The following is a 22683-nucleotide window of genomic DNA, read 5'->3' on the forward strand; positions in this document are numbered from 1 at the left end:
TTATATTTATAATTTTTAATAAATTTAATTTATTTTTAGCATAAAATTTATATAATATACTTTTAAAATAAAAATAAATTATTAATATTTATATTTTCTATTTTATGTTGATTTTAATAAATTTATATATTTTACAATTAAAATAATTTATATATAAAAAGTAATTATTTTAAATTTATAAAAGTAAAACTATAATATAATAAAATATTTTAATATAATTAATAAATACTCAAAATATGTTTATTTGTGTAAAATGTATAATAGATTTTTAAGGACATATATAAGGAATAAAATTTTTTTAGCTATTTTAAAACGTTGAGTAAGTTAATTTTTCAAAAATTAGTTTTTTTTTTTTTTTATCCAAAAGGTATTCCAAAAACTAATTTATCAAACACCTAAATTAATTTTTTACCGATCAAACAGTAAAAATTGTTCAATAAGCTATTTGTCAGAACAAGTTGAGACATAGGCATTATTGGTAACACCCTCTAGATCTTCACACGACACAAAACACAATCTCGAATAGATGGGTGTCAGTGTGTGAGTGATGCGCAATTAATCTACATGTACGCAATACAATTGTGAATAGATTGAAGTGGTGGATCCCTCCCATTTCATTTCATTGGATCTTCAACAAGCATCCGAATAATGGACAGATGTGTGGGTGCGTGAGTGAATGAATGAACGAACGCTAATACCTAATAATAATAATAATAATAATCTTGCGTCCATCACGTTTCTATAGACACGAACGAATAGATGGAAGAAGAAGACAAGACATATCAGATGCGGTCCGATCCGATCCGGCTAGGCTATCGAAAATGTGATGAAATGAATTGAATTGAAGGATGATCTTAATTGAGTGAGTGAGTGTCAAGCATCAACGCTAATTGCCAGCCTCCCTCCCTCCCTCCAGCTTCGGCACTTGATATGATATGGATGGATATGCCCGCAAGTTTTTGTTTGTTTGTTTGTTTGTATGTATGTATGTGTACATACCCACCCCCCTAACAGAACAGAACAGTATGTCAGTATCACTCACTTACACTTAATTGCGCCATTCCATTCTTCATCTTATTGATTGATGTAAGATCGATCGATATGGCCGCCCTCTCCCCCTTCATCCTTGCCAACATAGAACCTATATAATTCGAACCACATGCATGGAATGGAATTGGAGGCTCTATTTATTGCATCTCACTAAACTGCATCATTCATACACACATACATCCATACATAATTGGTGGGATAAAACTAGTTGCATGCATGCATACATACATGGCAGTGGGAGACAGACAGACAGACAGACTTACTACTTACTTAATACGCCATTGGTTCCCGTTGAAGTTTGCGACCCTCATCAGCAGCTCCTCTACTGTATGTGTTTCGTGTAGTAGTAGTAGGAGGAGGAGGAGGAGGATTCATGGGGAACAAAAGTAGTTTGTTGCTACAAGTGGAGCTTCGTGTTCCAGAAGACGACGACTGGCAGCAGCCTAGCAAGATAAGAAGAAGAAGAAGACAGACAGACAGATGCACACACAGTCATAAATTTACAATCAATGTATCCAAGTTATCCAGAATGCATCTATGAAGATACACACCTTGAAATATGATTACCACGCAGAAGAGGATCGTGAACACAACAGCTATCAAATTCAACGATGGCGCTGCCGAATCGGAAGATGCCTTTGCTTCTTTCATTTTTCTCCGAGCCTTTTTCCGCTCCATCCCAGCACGCTTGATCATGGCCAGTTGAGAGATCTCTTTGATGAGCTTCTCCTCAGCTGCATCCAGAGACAATCCCCTGGGAGCTGGAGGCCGCGGGGGCTTCTTGGTGCTCATTGGCTTGCGGTTTTCCCTCTTATGATTATTGTTCTTTTTCTTACCCGATTCTAGAGAATGCTCCCAGGCAGGTTCTTGATTGCAGCTGGGATGATCTAGAACTGATGACTTCTCAACCTTGACTTTTCCATCTGGAGCGGTGAGGGAATAAGCTGTGATATTTCTGATCTCACCGTCTGAAATGGCTGGAGTTCCTGCTCCTGCTCCTGCTCCCATGGTGCTTTGATCACCTTTCTCGATATCAATATCAGCCCCCATTTCTTGAGTTGGAGTACAATCCATATATATGAGCCAACCCCTTCCTCCTCCTCTAAGTTCCAACGCCTTAATTAATTAAAGTTGGGTAGAATGGGAGGAATGCCATCTTTCAACTTTCGCCAGATACACCATCCAGCAAATAAATGGCGAATAATTGTTCACTCGCCACATCCCTCCACTCCAGAAACAACGAGTAATAACCAAGTAGCTACGCTTTCCTTTCCTGGCCTGAGAAATTCTGCAGAAAATATACGAGCAGAGAATTCAAGAACATTCCTGATCTCCCATTGCACACAAGATAAACATGCAGTGCAGTAATGCAATAATAAAATGGAAGCAATAATAATAACAACAAAAAAAAAAACATAAAGAACAATTATAATAATATAAGAAGTGCGATGCCATGATTCCTCTTCTCTTCCTTACATTATTGCCAGTGGGGAAAGGCAGAAACAAAAAGTAAATATTTTCATACATATTCAATAATTGAGAAGCAAGAAGAGAACAAAAGAGTTGGTCAAACATGTCCATTGGCAAAGAACAGAGAAGAGAAGAGAAGAGAAAGAAGAGAATAGAATGAACAAGCTAAAGCTCAGGGAAAAAGGGGATTCCTTCACAAGTCACAACGGTAAAGAGAGACAGAGGATTATGATAAGATGTGCGAAAAAGTTATACTGCAGCAAACTGAGTAGTGTGAGCGATCGAGACAGAGTGTTGAGATGGGCAAGAATTGAAGTAGCGGAAATTAGAAAGAAGAATAGAAGCTTTGGGTTCGATTAATTGAATTTGGGGAAGTGAAAGGCAGAAAGTCGTAAATGAAGGAAGGAAGGAATGAATTAATTGGGAGAGGGAGGATGGAAGAGAGAAATTAAGGAGGGATGGAAGGTAGTGAGAGAGATGGAAGGCAAGCAAGGAAGGTGCTTACATTTACGTATATATGTGATTATATTTATTCCTGAGAAAACATCGAGAGAGTCAGCCTTGCAGGTTGAACAAGATAAGGGGATGATAGACAGATTTATAGACGAGAATAATAGTAATAAGACTTGAGGCTGACTGACTGACTGACTGACTGACTGGGGGAGACTTGGGAGAGATGAGATTAGATGGATGGGTCCGACCTCCCATCCCATCCGAATGAATCACCAACCAATTGATAATGATTTCCTCAATTATTAAGATAAGAAAGCCTCCCTACATTGCTTTGCTTTGCTATTCCTTGATCCATCCATCCAATAATTCCAAACCATTTGGCATTAATGAATGATCTGTGTCCCGGGTGCACTATGGCTGTCTGTCTGGCTGGCTTTGTTTGTTTCCCGAATGAAAGAAGAGGAAAAGAAACAAAAAGAAGAGTTGATGTTCATCCAGCCAGCCAACCAACCCCAAACCCCTATGGGGCTATCTCTACACTACACTACACACACAGTCAATTCAGTCCACCATTATTGTATTATACTATTATTCCATGATGAGTCAGTCCCGCTCCCACTCCCACTCCCGCTCCCGCCCAGCTGCGGAGTCTGATCTTCCATATATCATCTCTTTGTTTTATTTATTATTGATCGCTGCTGCACCCACACTACAGACTCTCAGACTCAGACATGTCTTCCTTCATCTTCCTCCCTAAAACTACTTCGATCTTTAGTCCCCCCTTTTCTTGTCTGTCTTACTTGCTTACAGACATGAATGAGTTGGATAGATGGCTTAGGCAAGCTCATTCAAGAACCCTCCCGTCCCGTGGACCGACTGACTGACTCACTGACAGACAGACACACAGACAAGAGGGAGACTGGATTCATATCATGGACGTTTCTCACCACGTGGAATTGTTGTCCCACCCCATCCCCATTCCCGGGTTACTATGGATATTCCATTTCCTCTTCTCTTACATCACCAAGGATAAAGAACGTCGGGTTTGAACCCAGATCTTATGATCTCGTGTTTATTTCTACGTTACTAAACAACCTTTACACCGACGAACATTTTGTGTGATAAAATTTTCAATTGCCTCCAACATTCAAAATTAGTTCGGACATGCGTGAATCAGCTCAATTAGTGTTTTTTTCTTTTTTTTTCTAAATTTCTATGAGACCATTGTACATGTGCCCTGCAATTGCTTATTTAATTATTATACAAATTAGAAATAAAGAAAGATGGAACGAACGAGAGTGTGTGTGTTAGGTTTCATTTATCGGGTCTACTCGCTGTGTTTTTTTCTTTTAATTAATATCATATTCATACAATAAGGGTCTCAAAGCCATGGCCAAGTTGGCAGCCCAGCCCAGCCCAGCCCATGCAAGCCCAACCGACGCTTGGAGTTGGGTTGGGAGGTGTGCTCGTTCTAGTTGCCCCCCTCAAATTCCCATTCATCATCCACTGAGATCCACATCTCAGCTTTACTCTCATATTTCGTCAAAGTCACCCAGCCCGCATCTCGCCCCTCGCTCTCTCTCTCCAATTCGGGACCTTCAACTCTTCTCTTCTCTTACGAGGGTTAGGGTTTATTTTCATTTCCTTCACTTCCATGGATAATAAATTCGATAGGCATAGAGGAGGTGGAGGTGGAGGTGGGGACAGATACAACGCTACCACCACCGAAGAGCCTCGCCATTACAGTTCGAGCGCCAGGCACTCCCGCGGCGGTGGATCCCCCTTTCCCCACCACCGCCAGAGAAATTCCCGAGGTGGAGGAGGGGGCAGCAGTCCTCACGATTATCGCACCAGCGCATTCTCGAGCGGCGGTGGCCGCGCCAGCGCCAGCGCCAGCGTTGGTAGGGAAAGCTACAGGCCTTTCAATAGCCCGCCACGTTATCCTCAGCCGCCTACCGGCGATCGAGGTGGTGGAGGATTAAGGCTGATGGATGATGGGATTGAAGGGTTTCGACGCCCGGTTTCTGGTGGGGAAGGGTTTGGACCGATGGGTGTCACTGGCGAAAGGGGGTTTCCACCTGTAGGTGGAGGAGGAGGAGGAGGAGGAGCTGTTGTGGGAGGGTTTCGGCAGATGGATGGTGACAGGGGTGGCGGGGTTGACGAATTTCAACATATGGGTGGCAGTGGCGGTGGCGGTAGCAGTGCCGGACGCGGGTTTGGATCCGTCGTTGAACGTAGCAACGCTGGTGAAGGGCTTCGCCCCATGGCTGGTGGAGCTTTTCAAACGATGGCCGGCCGTGTCGATGATGGTGGTGGTTTAGGACCTGCTGGTAGCGGCAGGCACACCGGAGTGTTTCAACCTATTGGTTCTGGTGGCATTGACCGAGAAAGGTATGCACTGGACAGTCTCCACATGCTACCACCTCCTCTTACGGGCCAGAAGCGAGGGTACCCCTTTTCTGGCAGAGAAAGATCTCCAGGTACTGTATACGTTCTGATGTTTTAGCTTTATACGTGCATGGGACTTAATTGTAGTTGCCTTTATGATTTAGCTGAAGTTGAATATGATATTATGATGATCAAGGGGCCCTTCTCATCCCATATAGCTGGGGATTTATTTCTTTATTTATATTTTCAGTTAGGACAGCCCCGATTGAGAAACTGGTGCTGGCTACTTGTTGTGTTACAAAGTTGTTTCTTACAAAATTAGGCTACTCTTCATTGATAATTTCTTGGATTAATATTTAGGCTTTTGTACGGATGCCCTTAATATGTAAGGGGAAAAATGAATTTTATGCAGGAGAAGAAGTGAAGAAATTGATTTACATGTGCATCAGTTGTGCTCTAAAGAATAACATTATCCTTTTTAAAATAATTTGGCAAGGTATAACATGCCTTCAGCAAATAGATTGAAGGAGCAGGAAATAGGAATCAGCTACTGTCAAGAACAAGCCTACAAGGAGGCCACAAGTTTTCTGTAATGTGTATTTATAGAAGGATAGAAGGGAAAAGAGTCGAACAGAGTGTACTATTTATTAGGGAATGCTTCATTTTCAAGGTGGCACATTTTGAGTAATAATGACACTAATTATTATTTGATTGGATCACATTAGGGTTTGTTCTTTTGTGATTTCAAACTGAAACCGACACTATTCATTCTATACAGTTTCCAAAAAAAGACTTGTTTTTTTATTTTTTTTTTATTTTTATTTTTTATAACGAACATCACATCAAAATACTATTTTAACAAGAACTTAAATCAACACCTCATTTCAACTCAATTTCAAACCACAGCCAAACAAGTAGTTTATGTGGGACACAATTGTTAGTGAAAATATTTGAAATGAAAATTCTTATAAAAATTTACATTGAAATGCTGTTCCAAGCTGAAGCTGAAGCTGAAAATGATTGGTAAAATGGCAAGTCTTCCAACATGACTATGCCTCGATACTTTTCTAGGGCTCCATTGAGAATTAACTAACTTGAAGGACTCAATTGATGAAGTAGTTTGTGTGTAACTACAATAGCTCAATTGACTTAACATTTGGAATTTTGCATTTGGTCTTGTTAAGATGTAATTAAGAAATAGGAATATGGGCAATGTATTCGAACATGAACTTGCATGTTAACAATGAATAAAATCAGCTTGATTTTGAAAAGCGTTTGTGTTTGATCTATAATTTATCTTGTATAAGCACGAATGTTTGTGGGAGTCCTCTCAGCTTGGTAGAAGACTTGAGTTTTTATAGTTGTATAAACTTGTTAATTTCTAAATATTATAGAATTTCCTTTAGATCCTGGAAGTTAAATTTACAGATCTGGAAGTTGGATATGCTTGGAGGATCCGCATTCTATTTCTTATATTTGCTTAAAATTCTTTGTATCCTTTTCTCTGTATTATGATTTTTGATAATACGTTTATTATTTATCTACCATTTGTTTATTTTTAAAGAAACTTAATCTAAACAACTTGAGTTTAGTGTCTACATTCGACTGATGATGTATATATACGAAGATCTTTTTTGTGTGGCTTTGAAAGTAGTTATGTTTGTTAACTTCCACCAAAAATGACCAATGCCATTTTCTCTATTAACAATAACCATCTTTTTCATGTTTTTTTTTCCATTTGTATTTATTCAGATAGAGGAGGAGGTAGTTTTGCCAAGCTTTTTGTTGGGTCTGTTCCCAGGACCGCAACTGATGATGATGTAAGTTCTTTGTCATGATTCAATCTCTCCACCATGATCCTTGAAGAAAACTACTTTACATCTATGCCCTATTAGGTTTGTAAAAAATAATATGTAATGCCGCACTGTAATATTTTGTAAGTTTTTCTAATGATGAACTCCCCTTTTTGATTCCTTTATTCTTATTATCATTATTTGGAAAATGGACTAGTATTGCATGAATTCTGGTTTGCTATTATATGGGATGTATGACAGAGTACAAAAAATCAAGCACCCGACCTGACTTTAATTTTCTAATTGAGCTTGCACCAAGTTCTTAGAAGTCCCTATATCGATAGCCTTGAGATGAAAAAATTTTAGGCCAAGCAACAAAGCCCCCTTTAATTGTAGCACGCTATTTTGCAAGAAATTCAGCCAGATAGTTTACATTCCAGGAATATTAAATCTGGGTATCAATGATTATTAAAGTACAGTTATCTGTTCATTTCATAATTTGATATATATTTTTGTATAATTTTGTACCCTGTTGACTTGTTGTCATTAGTTTCTGGCTGAAATGTATTGAATCGGCAGAGTAATATGTAAGAGGTCTTGTTAGTTTTCCAAATAGTCATTCTTAATAGTTGCATGTCTTAATAAGGGGTAATGCAGTTTAATTATTGAGATTTTCATGTGCTAGTTTGATATGGTGCATTAAGCATGCTCAAGCTGATACGATCTTAGAAAGGGCTGAAGCTTTTGAAAGGCACATTATTTCATTCCAACTGAACGTTTTAATGGCTGGTTTGGGTTATTATGTGATAAATCTGTCTTTATCTTTGGTCTGTTGATTCTAGATTCGACCTTTATTTGAAAAGCATGGGCATGTTTTGGAAGTTGCTTTGATCAAGGATAAGAGGACTGGGCAACAGCAAGGTATGTTAGCATATTAGTTACACCATACTTTGGAATTTTTCTAATTTTTTTCAGGTCATTTGAGGGTGTTGAAGGAGGCTATTGTACCCTATGTTTCTCGTCAGTTCATTCATCATCATCTATTATGTTCATTCCTCATCCTCCAAGAAGAGAACAAGATTAAATATTCTATAAATTGATTCATGTATACTTAGCAGGAAGATTTGGTTTTTGGGTTTACGTATCTCTTTTCCTTGTGGCGTAGACTTGGATAGCAGTTACTTCACTGCTTTGTTTTTACTGAATTGTGTGAGTAGATTTGTTGTCACACAAGAAGGGAGCAACCATACGATGTTAAATCTGATTACCAGCTTAAGGATTCAAACATTATAAATGTGTGTAGTTGTTTCTTCATGTTTAGATGTATGGATGGCGTAGTTATTCATAAATTGGAATTAGATTATTGAAAAAGGAAATGGAACATAATTGGGTTTATAAATTGAAATTATTAGTGATCTTTTTCTGAGGAGAATGATCTGTCTTATGAGATTCCAATTATTTATTATGATTGTCCTATACTATCTCATAATTTGGCTTTAGGTTGTGTTGTTGATGCTATGTCAATTCACAATGGATATTTTTGGTCCATTGAGCTATAAGGATAGTTACAAGGATGTTTCATGCTTGCAATAGGTACTTCTGTAACCTGTGGTCATAGAATGTCTTCGTGGTATAATGCTACAACATATTATTGAATGCATAGTTGGTTCTTGTTGTTATCTTTAAATTCTTGTTGCTAAATTTATCAAAATGCTATGTTTTCTTGTGTCAAGAGCTCAATTTTCCTTAGGATATTGATTTTTTGGGTTTGCTTGATGGCTAGTGTAATTGTAGTTTTGAGCTCACTGCAATCAAATTGTTGCCTGTGGAGGTAATGCTATTTTAATCATAGCTCAGGCTTGTGGAAAAATATTTCTTCTCCCAAAAGACTGCTATCTTAACCTGTACAACGGCGTTTATGCCATGTCTTAGTACTGAAGGCTTCTTATTACTTGGGATGACTTCTATCTTTTGTGCATCATTTACAAGTCATGCACATTTTTCATGATACTTTTGATGATGGGGCTTGTGTGATTAGATCTGATTTTTTATGATTGCTAATACACTTCATGCTTCCTTGAAGACACTAATACCACATTTAGGGTTTTTTTGGGTCTGAGTTTCTACATGTGAATGGATGGCTGTCTTTTTGGGTTTTCATATTGTCAATCATGTATTGTACCTTGTGAATGCCATATTGGTTGTATCTAATAAATTTTCTGGTGGGCATTGATATGAATACTTTTATTTTTGATAGCATTTGCAGTTCACTGGTCAATATTGGCCATCAGTGTACAGTTTAACTTATCTTTGGAACAGGGCCTGTTGATACATTTTGGGTGTGGAAGAACCGTGAATGCAAGTGAATATGTTAACTGCTGCAGTTTTATGTGTTTATTATTATTATTATTACTATTTTTGACTCTGTGAGTTGTAATGGTGCTGCGGCGATGGCTTTATTTATATGGTACTCATTGTAAACTTTTTCTTGCCAAACTTTTAATGCCACACTGGTTCATTTTTCTAAACCTTATACTTATCATACTATGAATGTGCTTATGTAGCATGTTTGTGCTAGATGTTATGTGCATTGGTTAGAAAATTCTGACCAACTTTTCTGTGCTTTAAACTCGAGTTATAGAGCTAAAAGAATTGCTCTATCTGTTTATATCAGATGTTTAGTTTTACTCTTCAGTGTCTACACTATGATGACCAACTTGTATGTGATTGGGGAATACATTTGATGGTTTGTGTGTAGTGTACTTATACCACAGTTAAAAAATTGTGTGCTTCAAATCCCCTTCATTGCAGCAGAGTTACTGATTGAATATGTGATTGGATGATGTTTTTTCTTGCGAGTTGCATTCCATGATAATTTTGATTTACACTAAAGGAACTTTGGTATTTCGCGGAAGCATGCGGTTGAAATTCATATGGTGGCGGAAATCTTTAATTTAAAAAGTTGCACTTCTAGTTTTGGTATTGAATGTGTTTGTTTTCCCTTCCTGAACATGCTATGATGCTATTCTTGTGGAATAATGGAGATGTAATAACTAGCTATAGATGGGACATGTACCTTACTTGAACTTTTGCTTGGTGTTGTAAATTGTTAATGAGCACCAAGAGCAACCATTTATTGCTCTCATTATACTTCAATATCAAGCATTTTGTTTTGTTGGATTGTTTGATTGAGCTCATGATCTAAGGATTGAGATAAGGCAATAAAGCTTGCTAGGTTATTGAAATATTGTCTTCAGTTGGATTTGGTTGCCTCCTTTTTGGAATTTATTGGGATTGTGAAATTTTTTTCCTAGTGTTGTGGCCGCATGCATTGTCATCTGATTATTTATTTTTTAGTTTGTATGAAGGATCTCTGTCTATGCACATTTAATGTATAATTGTATGTTGCCATATCATATAGAGTTTTGGAGTGTTCTGTTGCACATTCTCGACCCTCTTGGTACTTTATTAATCTTTGCTTAACATTGGTGGTCACAAGTGACACTGAAGTGATTGTTATCACTTTACTGCTGTGTTTGGTTGTGTTAAGAGGCTCATGCTTTGATATATACTGTTTTGTGTTAATTTATTGCCATTTACATGCACAATCATGAGAGTTCAAGTTGGGATTGTTATGGTTATGAGAAATGCTAAAGAAATCTGCAGTTGATTATACCTTACCTTTTCTAGCCTTTGTAAAATTCTTGTTTTAGTTGTATACATTTCTGGTTTGATACTCCCTTTTCAATTGTCCTCTTTTCGGGGCTCTGTTATTATGCTCATGTACTTTTCTATTCAATGATAGAAGTCTTGTGCTCCGTGGTTAATTAGTTGTACAGTTGTCAGGTTATGATTATTGAGCCAATGTTCATTTTTGTTATTACAAATCTTCTTGATGAGTATGAATGGTCATGAACCAATGCATTTTATGACCTAAGTTCCGAGATGCTACAACTCTGTTTCTGGAGCTGCTGAAATGCCAATGTGAATGCTTATTTTTCACTGTGGATAATTTGAACTTTAGAAGGATGTTTTCATTGATCTGTTTCCTTCATCTATATATACAAGTGATGTACAGGAGTTGCAATAATTTTTTCTACTCTAGTTTGTGGAGCCTTTGTTTCGTCTGGTTAAATGCTGTAAATCTTGATAAAACATGGATATCAACTGTTGGCCTGTGCAGGATGCTGTTTTGTAAAATATGCTTCTTCTGAAGAGGCTGATAGAGCCATCAGAGAACTTCATAATCAGTTCACGTTACCAGGGGTATATTTCTACCTATTTCTGTTGTGTAAACTGAACTCATATATGTCCTACTTATTCCCGAGTTGTACAGGGAGTGGGCCCTATTCAAGTAAGATATGCTGATGGAGAGCGAGAACGCCTTGGTACTATGTTATGATTGTCTCTTAGTTTTTTATGCTATTTTTATCCTCAGAATGCTCTGTCTTTCTACTTTTATTTAATCTTTTTACCTCAGTAGGCTTGATCCTTTGTTTATATTTTCAGTATAACTTTCAATGAAGTGTTGTTCCTTTTTTTTTTTTCCCCTGGATTTAAACTGATTGCAGGTGCAACTGAATATAAGTTATTTGTGGGATCATTGAACAGGCAAGCTACTGAGAAGGAAGTTGAAGAAGTATGTTCTGCCATTTTAATTTTTATGTTGGTGTAATGTGGGTTTGGTATCCCATTGTCATTTTCTTTTGAGGATGAAGTTGTATTAATCTGATTGTACCTCTTTTCAAGAAATTCACTAAACAGGAAAATTTTACTTGCTGTACTATTTTGTCTTCTGACTTGCCACTATAGAGTTACTAGTACCATTTATTTTCTTTGGCTGAATTTTCACTGAAGAAACGATGAGAATGACTTGAACTACTGATTTTTCATCTTCAGATTTTTTCACCCTTTGGTAGAGTTGAAGATGTCTATATTATGCGTGATGAAATGAAGCAGAGCCGTGGTATGTCCACCCTATAGTTATATGATACCAGATTTAAATTTGAAATTAGGGTAGTAAGACACCTATTGCTATTCTTCGTTTACTTATTATATTACATAGCTTTGGTGCAGCTACATAATTTAATGACCTTTCGATTGTCCTTGCATTTCCACATGACATATATGCCACCCTTTTCTTTTGCTTTGTAGGATGTGGATTTGTCAAATATTCTCAGAGAGAGATGGCACAAGCAGCAATTAATGCTCTTAATGGAGCATATACTATGAGTGTAAGCTCCTACTACTATGTGGTCCTCTAATCTCAAGTACATAGCTCACAGTGTTTAGTTTGTTGTCCTTGCATTACAGGGCTGCAACCAGCCTTTAATTGTTCGATTTGCTGACCCTAAAAGACCACGAGCTGGGGAGCCAAGGTAGCTAATCACACATAATATCGTCTTTTATTATTATTAATCTTGTTTCGACTAGTTATTTTTCCTTTAGCTCTTTACCTTGTCTCATTAGGGTTGGGTTACTAGCAATCCATGATTCAGAAAATTTGTGGTTTGTTTAATTGTGTATAGGAAGTATTTTGGTGCTTTGGGTTGTTTTGAGAATAGGAAAATTTTAAATGTAAAATAAGTGTTTTATGTAATGTTTTAAATGGAAATTGGGTGTTGGTAAATGTTTGTGATATTCTGAATATAGAATAGACTTTTGATGTAATGTTTTAAATGAAAAATGGTGCTTGATGTGATGTTTTTTAGGGGGAACCCTTCTATGAATAGTGCAATAATGTAGTTAAAGACGTGAGCTAACAGAGCCTTGGAGCTGTTCTTCTGTAATTTTGTTTTATATTATTGGTTTTGATGTTTTAGGTGAAAATAGTTGTTTGATTTGATCTTTTATATGAAAAATGAGGGCTGGATATGATGTTTTTGAAGGAAAATAAACTAGTAAATTGATTAAAAAACATTTGTCAAAACACAAAGAACAAATCCTTGATTTTTGGTTTGATAGTAGGGATCTTTTATTGTTGATTTGGATGTTTACACGTGGTGTATATGCTTGCATCTTTTATTTGGTGTACTGCTCTGTTTTAGGATTATCGGTTCTGTAAAACATTTTATGTTTTTCTAAATGTTATTCTGTCCTCTTTCTAGAGGTCCTCCTCTCAGTGGACCAGGTTTTGGCCCCCAGCTTTCAGCTCCTGGGATAAGGTATGTATATATATTTTCCTTATACTCCCATTTGTTTTGGTTTCTTCTTACGGATGTAAACCTCAATGCACAACCTATTATGTACCCTATGTAGACCACCGCCAGAGCATGGAGATTTGCTGCATGGGTCCATTCGTTCTTGGCCTTCACAAAGCCCGCAAAATCTGGGACCACCTTCACATGTTGGCACTCTTGGTTTTGGCAATCAGTTTCCTGCGGAATCTGGAGATATGACTGCTATAGCCACTCAAGTAGGTGCATTATCATGTTTTACTTGCAATCATTTTATTTTGCAAATGTAATCGGTTACAAAAATGCATGTTTTAGTCTTATTGCTAATTTATTGGTTTTCCTATCTTAAGGTTTAAAAATTTTCTATTAGTGAGCTAAATCAAAATCAATACATTTTTTTTTTTTTTTTTAATTTATACAATCCTTCAAAGGATATTGTTCGTTTTTATAGCAAATAGTAAAAACTGAATGTAGTAGATCAAAATAATTTTTGATACTATCTTTTGACTATTATCTATGTTTTTTTGTTGTAATTAAATAATAAAACAATCATACATTTTGATTGTGGAGCTGCTCTTCATTAAAATTTTCTTTTAATTTATTTTATATTATTTTTAAAAAAACTAATAAATATTTATGTTAAACAATACCTATACGCTATGTTATATTTGGGTCCATATATGTACAAGTATGTATTGTTTTGGCAGTTACCCAGCTTATCAGTGGGAGCTAGCACCTTGTAAATTGGCTTGTTTAATTATGAGTGTTGTTTTCACTGTTTGGTGGTTTTGATCATGAGTGCTGTTTTCACTGTTTGGTGGCTATAATTTATTCTCATATATGCCCCTGGTGTTAACTAACATTAAATTTATATATGAATGCTACTATGTATTTTCTATTTCAAGATCTTATCTTTTTATCCTCATCTTATCCTAGGGTACTACCCAAGGCCTCCCTGGCCATTCTGATGGTTCACTGACTGGAGCTGCTGTTTCTTCTACACCTGGATCACATATGGCAAGTGGAAGAGTTTAACACCACTGTTGTTGTCAATTATATTCTTGAAAAGTAAGACTGATTTGATGCAATTTTGTACTTCCATTTCAGAGTTCGAACCAGCCTTTGCCAAAAGTTCCATCTATTGGCTCTGAAATATCACCTGTACAAAGACCACTCCAATCGCCACAGCATTTTCCGTCTCTCATGCACATGCAGGGATCTCATGCCCAACCTGGTCAAATGCAGCCACCTCAATCTTCTGGCCAGACTGTTTATGCTGGGGCTCCATCATCTCAACATTTACTGGGGCGGAATGGTCAGCTTCCTGTACCTCATGCTCAAGTGCAGCATAATGCACCATCAACTCCCGGGCAAACTCCTGTGATGGTAAATCAACAACCAGCTCCTGTGATGGCTAATCAACAACCAGCCCCTGTTCAGCAGCTACAACCTCTATCTCAATCTCCATCACAATTGGCTCAAATGCTTTCACAACAGAAGCAGACTTTGCAGGCTACATTTCAGTCATCACAGCAAACTTTGAATCAGCTGCAACAGCAGGTGCAGCAGCTGCAGCCACCAAATAAAAATTTAACTGCTCAAGCTGCTAAACATCAGGTATCTGTAGTCTTAGATTTCTTTCCACTTGGCTAATGTTTAGAATCAGGCATTTTTGTGACTGGGATTTTATTTCTAGCGCTTTATGATATAATTGTCTTGTTATTTAAATTTATTTTTTCTAGTTTTTATTTTTTGGTTAACTATATATTTTACTTTTTTACTGATGGGATTTCTCATCATATGTGCATCTAATTTTCTTTTCTCCAGTCTGCTTGGTCTGGAACACCGTCTCAGCCAGGTGTCAGTACCCATAATGCCCACGCAGCAGGAGATTTAGCTGCTACGTCATCTTCTTTGTCCAATTTTCCAGCAGCAACTGCTGCCATCAGTAACTGTAATTGGACAGAGCATTTATCACCAGATGGATACAAATACTACTACAACAGCTTGACTGGTGAAAGCAAAGTGAACACCCGATCTCTAATACGTATTTTAGAAGGGCAAAGGGATATATATGTATATATATAACTGTCATTTCTTTATTGCAGTGGGAGAAACCGGAAGAATTGACTTTATATGAGCAGCAGCAGCAAAAGAAACCATCCAACCAACAGCCTCAGCTGCAGTCTCACCCACCCGGACAATTGGCACAGCAAACTCCTCCAATGCAAGTGCTGTATCAGGGACGTCAATCACAGCTACATAACCAGGCCAAGCCACTACAGCAAGCTTCTCAAACTTTGGTGGGTATTGCATTGTAATATGTTCTTTATGATTCACTTCTCACTGTATACTGCATTTTGTGTACTAAGTTCCTCCGTTCTAAGTTCGACCAGATGATTTACTGCCTTTCTTCTTTTTTTGGGAACTTGTTCCAAGCAAAATTTGTTTTTTACCTTACCACTGATCCGCATGATGCGTTGTGTCTGAAATTAAGCTGAATTATTTGCTGTTTACTTTTGATGCCTTCCGAAACTTACCCTGTTTATGGTTTTGATATGTTTATGATGTGCCATTTGTTGTGCGTGCACGATGTTGGATTTCAAATTGTTTTTATGGTTTTCTTCTATTGTTATTAATCTAAACTTGATCTATCTTGTAGCATCCAGAACAAGGGTATTCACAAGTACCTACAATGACTGGTTTGGTAAATGATCAATCACAACATCAACAGGTTGGGCTTTTATTTTATTTTATTTTTTGTAGTCCATTTATTGTGTTATGATAATATTATATTGGGATATTACTTGGTTTTTCTGATTCGTAGGGTGGCGCTCAGGCTGTGCAAGAATGGATGCGGAGGAATAAACATTCAGGTCTCCACTTCTTCCTTGGTGCTCTCTCTCTTAGTAGTTATGTGACACTTTACTGTATACAAAACTGGAGTGTGCCCCCACTTGTTTTTTGTTGCGAATCAGCAGAGACGTGTGCTGGTCTTGTACGCCTCATTCTCTAGTTCTTTTTCTGCTTTGTTTATTCTGTATATACTTGTTTGAAGTGAAGGGTATATAATAAGGGTGTGTTTGTTTGGGAGTTTGGATTTTAAGTTGGGATTTGAATAGTAAAAATTTTGAATTTAAATAGTTGTATGATGTGATATAAATAGGTGTTGATGTGATGTTTTGAATGTAAAATTGATTTTTAGTATAATATAAAAAATGAAAAATAGGTGTTTGATTTGATGTTTTTGGGGGAAAAAAATGGGATGAATATTAGAAATCTAATGCAATCCCCCAAACAAACACACCCTCAGTATCATGTTTTTTCTTTTTTGTTTTTTTTGTTTTTCCCTACACTGGTGTTTAGTATACTTGTTGCGTCTAACCATCACTTGGAATGCTCACTATGGTTGTGTTATACGTGTGCAGGAATATAATGCTGATGATGCTTTTGGTTAGCCAAGTGGAAGTTGAGCAGATAGATGGGCGGTTTAGAGAGGAGCGAGTGGTAGATAGATAGATAGATATAGATAGATAGATAGATGGATATAATCTATGTATGTAGAACATTGAGAGGTGGTTGCATTTCATCAGCTAGCCCATTGTTGAGCTCGCATGCATGTTTCTTTCCTGTCTGCACTCACATGTTACCGTTAGTCAGTGAGAGAGGGGGTGGGGGTGTGTGTGTGCTATGATGAGAGGTGTCGTGATGTTAGTAGTCTGTTCGGCCTCCCTCCACAACTTGGAGCTCCGTGAACGAACGAATGAACAAACAGGGATAGGATAGGACAGGACAGGACAGGGCGGGCTACTTGTTAACTGGGCTGATGATGATGGTGGTAGAATCGGTGATGCATGCAACTCCCGACCCGACCAACTGCAATCTGCAATGAGGAGACCTCCGTCAGTCGTCTTTTAGTGTACATTTGGCCAGAGTGGGCACGCACTGTATTAGTTTGTTGATGGTGATGGTGTTGTTGTGTTGTGTTGTGTTTTTGCTGTGCGGAGGAATGTTACCTTTTCCGTCGTCTCTCTCTCTCTCTCTCTCTCTCTCAGACAGTTTATTTACTTATTGGATGATAGCTATACCATAACCAACCAAATTTGCAACTAAAGTATAGTATTTTATTTTTGTTTTCATCGTGCGTGCGTGCGAGCCTTATTTATTCCATTCCAATTGTCACATACCCTAAACCCACTTGCTACGTGTGGATGGTAGCAGGACTAGAGCCTGGCATGATTTTTAATGAATGTATTGTTTTTTGTGTGCGCGTCATGCATAGTTAGTTAGTGAGCGACAGACAGACAGACAGACAGAAGAGCAGTTCAAGCAGCCCAAGGAGGAGCAGCATATGCCCAAGTGCCCAATTTTATGAGTTGGTTAATTGGGTAAGCAAGCAGATAATCAATCAAACCTAATACAGCATTGCTGCTAATAATTTATGGGCTGTTACATTGTAATACATGTACTAGCTAGCCTAGCTTGGGTCTCACCGTGTCATCTATCTATCTATCTATCCGTCCATGTCCATCCATCTATCTTGTTTCTTAATGTGTTACTACTGCTACTACTATAATTATCATAAGAAAAAACCCTTCATTATGGAGTACATTATTATACACACATTCATTCATTCAGTGGAAGATGCTCAACAGGCAGGCAGAAAAATCTTACAAAACACCATTTCCAAATATATTAATTAATTAATCTATTTATTTATAAATCCAATCCAAACTCTTATCTGCAACACACTCACACGCCATGCTAGCAAATTAAACCAATATTAATGTTATTCATTTATACATATCACGGGCGCTTGAAGGAGCTAAGAGGATGATCATCGTCAGCAGTTGACGACACCCCCCTGCTTCTGCCACCCCCTCCTACTGCAGATTCATGACCATCATCCTCATGGCGAGTTGGAGTTGTATGGTCATGGTCATGTGGCAGCTGGCAATGGTAGCAGGGATTTGGTCCTCCGGGAACATTTCTGTCCACCTGATTGTTGTTGCTGTTGCTATTCACCATCATCATCATCATCTTACGCTGCTTCCAATTCTTCATCACCATCTTCTTTCCGCCCCCACCACCATGGCCGGATAAGTATTCGTGAGCCTCTCCTCCCTGCACCGCCATCACCACCACCACTACCACCGCACACCACGCGACCACAGCCACAACTCCTCCTCTGCCTGACCATGCCCATGATGAACCACTACTACTCTTCGCCATCCCCCCTGCACGCCCTACCTATAATTATATATATATATATATATTAAACCTGGGAGAGAAACCACCATTCAATGATATATAAGAGTGTGTATATACATATATATATTAATGAATTAATGCTCTACCTATATGCATAATAATAAAACAGCAAGCCGAAGGTATGTAGTTCAAGTAGTTGAACCCTCCCTTGACATGCTAGAGATTAGGGTTTCGATGGTGCATAAGTGTGTGTGGGTAAATATATATGCCAGCAATATAAAATATAACAGTAACGATATATATATATATATATATATGTTAGTGCATGCAGATGCAGATGCGTGTGTGTGGCATGGGGAGAAGAATTACAACATACGCACGCCTACATATATATATATATATATATCAATATATATGGGGAGCATGCAGCATTACATGTATATATCTATATCTATATCTTGCATATTAGTAGTAGGTGTAGCAGTGCAAATTAGTTGGTTTATAATTAATAATTAAGGTGCAAATATAATGAATTGGATTGGATTGATGATTGATGCGTACCGTAGAGGAACCTTCCCAATCCCAGCCTTTGTATAAGTTAGTTGGATCGGATCGGAGGAGTACTAAATACTAATTAGCTAGGGTAGGGTAGGGTAGGGTAGGGTAGGGTAGGGTGTGTGTTTGTTTTGTTTGTTTGGTGCAAGAGAACTGCGCCTCAACTCACTCCTATATATAGAGATGGACTGATAGACTTATTACGAGAGTGGGAGATGATCATCGATCATCAATATAATCAATTCATTTATTTAGTAATGCACGCCCTTTTATTACATTAATTAGTTAATATATTACCAACTAATAAGCCATCCAAATCCAATTATTATATATAATCATCAATCAATTAGGAACTCTCGATCTACACAAGTGAATGAAACTTCTTTGATATATATATATATATATATATACACTTCAATTAATTAATTATATTATATTGTGTAATGCTGCTTACCTTTTTCTGATTAGGCTGCCCCCTTTTACGACGTGCATTATTGCAGTACTTGTATTAATTAACTAATTATACCACTAGTTTGGAATTAATACAACAATAATTGGTTGGATTAGTTTTATTGTTTATTTATTTATTTATTTTGCTGGAGCTGATGTTTCTGCTCTTGTCAACAACTAATGCAACTTTGATCGATTGAGAGAGAGAGAGAGAGAGAGAGAGAGAGAGAGAGAGAGAGAGGCGAGGACACTGTAAATATTTTTTGTTTACTAAATAATTAATCATGCATGTTTTTTCATATCCTATCCTATCCTGTTAATTGAAATTAACATTTTACATTTCTTTACTCAATTTTTTTCCTTTTAGGCAAAATATTATAATTTTGTACAAGAAATAATAATAAACTTGTACTTTAATCTTATAATTTTTATTTTTAGTATCTACTTTGTATAGATAATTTAATATGTATTTTTATATATTTTTATAGTTAATATGATCAATTCTTCTTTTAAAAATTTTATTTGGTAAATTATTAATAATAAAATTATAATTAAAAAAAAATTTATTTATATACATTTTTAATTAAAAAAATATATAAATATTTTTTATTTATTTTAAATATTTATAAAATTAAATAAAAAATAATATGATAATTAAATTTAATTTTATATATATATATATAAAAGGCCACTAACTAGTATATGTATGTATGTATAGGTGCTGAATTTGTGGAGTGCTTAGCTCAACAACCGACACATGTACGTATGTACATTCTTTTTTTCTGTACAACCACTAACAGGTAGATGCTTGTATATATGATCGATTCATTTTATTTTTAATTCAATCCAACATATATATATATATATATATAGTTTCATAAATCGGAGATTATAAATATATATATATATATATATATCTTGTGGTCATTACAATCCCCAAAATCCTCAAAGCATTTCCAAGTCATATATACCCAAATTTTCAAATTCAAAAATATTCTCAAACCTTGAAACATTCCCCAAATCAAACAGGTATTGTACATATAATTAATTATTGTACATTGTCAAGAGTTGGCTGAAAGATACTTTGTAAATTGTGGATTAATGTTGTAATAATTACGCAACATACTACAAATGTCCTTAGCTTGCTTACTATTCCATAATATGGGCCGGGCTGAGCGGGTTGGTCGGGCTTGATGCCATTCATTGTAATTGTGTAGGGCAGGAAGGGGCAAGATTGGTAAAGCGGGGGCAGGGGATCCTGTTAAAAATACTATCTATTTGAGAGGAAATTAAAGTGCAGTGAATTACTTACTTAATTAAAATTTGAAGAAATGAATTTGTAAAAACAAAATGATATAGTCGACTTGCTATGAGACTTGGGTTCGAGTATGTTGGAATTTTAATGGACTTGCTATATATATATGCATGTGTTTTCTAAATTTAACAGGCCTATTGTCAAATGACAAGAACGAATATAGGAAAGAATTAAGTAAGTTGAGTTCAGATTGTATTATCTCATTATTTGCAATAAAAAGTCAAAATAGTGATTTTTCATCCGGTCATTATGGTAGTTACTCTATACATGCAGTACCCCGACAGAATCCAGACAGTCCCGTGTGTAAAAAAGGAAGAAAGAAAATTGAGGGTGAGGGTGATGAAATGATAGGTAATTAATTATATATGTATGTATGTATATTGATTATAAGCTCAATAGGAGGAGGGATAGACAAGGGATGAGAGGGTGGGATGGGGGCAGGGGAGAGCGGGAAGGGACAGCAGGCAACACACAAGCCCCAACCACAAACAGCTCCTGCAGCCTCAGAAATGGCTCTTACAACCTCCAAACCCTACCCACCCCCCACCGCATAAAAGGCAACAAGTCAAAAAACAAAAACCAACCAAACAGCACACGCGATTAATTAATAATACACCCACCCACCCACCCACCCACGCCGGCCACTCATCCGATCCGTACCATACCATACCATTCCATATATATATATATATATGTATGTATGATATAGTACTGCTGCTGCTGAATGAATTAGGTAAAGCTCATATAGGATAGCACCCACCCCCAATTATTTATATGTACTATTCAATAATAATAAAAATAATAAGAAGTTGAGGTGGGCAAGCATCTTCTTGCAGATCTGCCCCTCTTGAAACTTGAGAGAACACATATGTATGTGTGTGTATATCATGCATGCATGCACGTGTGTTATTGATGATGGTGATGGATGGATCCCACGGCAGCTTCTGGCTGGCTGGCATGCAGTATGTATGTAGGGTGACTGACTGACTGACTCACTAACAGTGGAAGTACTGCGTGTGTATATATATATATATATATATGTTAGAAGGAGAATTAATTAATTAATTTCAATAATAAATAATATTGTATACAGTAGCTACGAATTAGGAAGGAAGGAAGGAAGAAAGGAAGGAAGGAAGGAAGGAAGAAAGGAAGGATATATATATATATATATATATATATAAGAAGTGCAGGAAAGAGATGGGTAGTATTGCATTGCACTAGACAACAATAATTCCTTGCATTTGGTCGCCAGCCAGCCAGCCAGCCAGCTATTTATTGATTGATTGATTGATTGATTGCCGCCTTCAACGATCGTTTGCATCTCATCCCAATTCTTGTCTCTAACTAATTAATATAAGACAAATATATTATTATTCTTCTTCTTCTATATATTTTTTAGATTAATAATAATAATAATAATTTGAATAGAGTAATATATAACCTCTGGATGGCATCCGTACCTCGTTCTCGTTATCATCCCCTCGTAATGATCTCATCATCAATACAGCTAGCTAGCTAGCTCCTCCTCTTCCTCCTCCTTAGTTGTTCTTGTTCTTAATTAATTAATTAATTATATTGCTCAATTACATAGATAGATAGACAGGAGGCAGGATTATATTTAATCAGAAGCATAATTATAAAGGAATATTCTGATTTCATATTTATATTTATGTACTAGCTAGCTTTCTTGCTCGGGCTATTTCCTTCCCTTCTTTAATCGACATTTTTTATGAGCCTCCCATTGGATATATATATATATATATATCTTTTAAAGGCTTTAAAATTTTAGATAATAATTTAAACTTAAACACGTTTCTTA

General features: G+C 36.8%; 3 protein-coding genes across 9 annotated transcripts; 1 reads left to right on the forward strand and 2 right to left on the reverse strand.

Annotated features, from left to right (window-relative positions):
- Positions 1-522: 522 nt before the first annotated feature.
- LOC127249376 (uncharacterized) lies at positions 523-3168 on the reverse strand. 4 transcript variants are annotated; one of them, XM_051272141.1, is made up of 3 exons: positions 1602-3103; positions 1321-1493; positions 523-1007 (listed from the first exon to the last, which is right to left on the reverse strand). In XM_051272141.1, exons 1-2 carry the CDS (start codon positions 2122-2124, stop codon positions 1321-1323), a joined length of 696 nt encoding a protein of 231 aa, XP_051128098.1. In that variant the 5' UTR covers positions 2125-3103; the 3' UTR covers positions 523-1007. The 4 variants fall into 4 exon arrangements, with proteins under 4 accessions (XP_051128098.1, XP_051128096.1, XP_051128097.1 ...); XM_051272139.1 differs by lacking the exon at positions 523-1007 and having other exon boundaries at positions 1167-1493; positions 1602-2338; positions 3026-3168; XM_051272140.1 differs by lacking the exon at positions 523-1007 and having other exon boundaries at positions 1167-1493; positions 1602-2338; positions 2527-3102.
- Positions 3169-4486: 1318 nt separating this feature from the next.
- Positions 4487-17469, forward strand: LOC127249001 (flowering time control protein FCA). Its single transcript, XM_051271589.1, has 18 exons — positions 4487-5453; positions 7114-7181; positions 7997-8075; positions 11338-11420; positions 11491-11542; positions 11726-11793; positions 12054-12120; positions 12309-12388; positions 12468-12532; positions 13262-13318; positions 13413-13569; positions 14267-14347; positions 14438-14947; positions 15158-15355; positions 15439-15633; positions 15993-16064; positions 16158-16206; positions 16759-17469. Exons 1-18 carry the CDS (start codon positions 4628-4630, stop codon positions 16764-16766), a joined length of 2715 nt encoding a protein of 904 aa, XP_051127546.1. The 5' UTR covers positions 4487-4627; the 3' UTR covers positions 16767-17469.
- A 552-nt stretch (positions 17470-18021) lies between these two features.
- On the reverse strand, positions 18022-19256 carry LOC127249002 (uncharacterized). 4 transcript variants are annotated; one of them, XM_051271590.1, is made up of 2 exons: positions 19103-19256; positions 18022-18580 (listed from the first exon to the last, which is right to left on the reverse strand). In XM_051271590.1, exon 2 carries the CDS (start codon positions 18560-18562, stop codon positions 18137-18139), a length of 426 nt encoding a protein of 141 aa, XP_051127547.1. In that variant the 5' UTR covers positions 18563-18580; positions 19103-19256; the 3' UTR covers positions 18022-18136. The 4 variants fall into 4 exon arrangements, with proteins under 4 accessions (XP_051127547.1, XP_051127549.1, XP_051127550.1 ...); XM_051271592.1 differs by having other exon boundaries at positions 18022-18611; XM_051271593.1 differs by lacking the exon at positions 19103-19256 and adding an exon at positions 18688-18910.
- Positions 19257-22683: the final 3427 nt, after the last annotated feature.

This window comes from Andrographis paniculata, unplaced genomic scaffold (assembly GCF_009805555.1).
Source record: "Andrographis paniculata isolate CXL003 unplaced genomic scaffold, ASM980555v1 Contig35END, whole genome shotgun sequence".
Taxonomy (NCBI): domain Eukaryota; kingdom Viridiplantae; phylum Streptophyta; class Magnoliopsida; order Lamiales; family Acanthaceae; genus Andrographis; species Andrographis paniculata.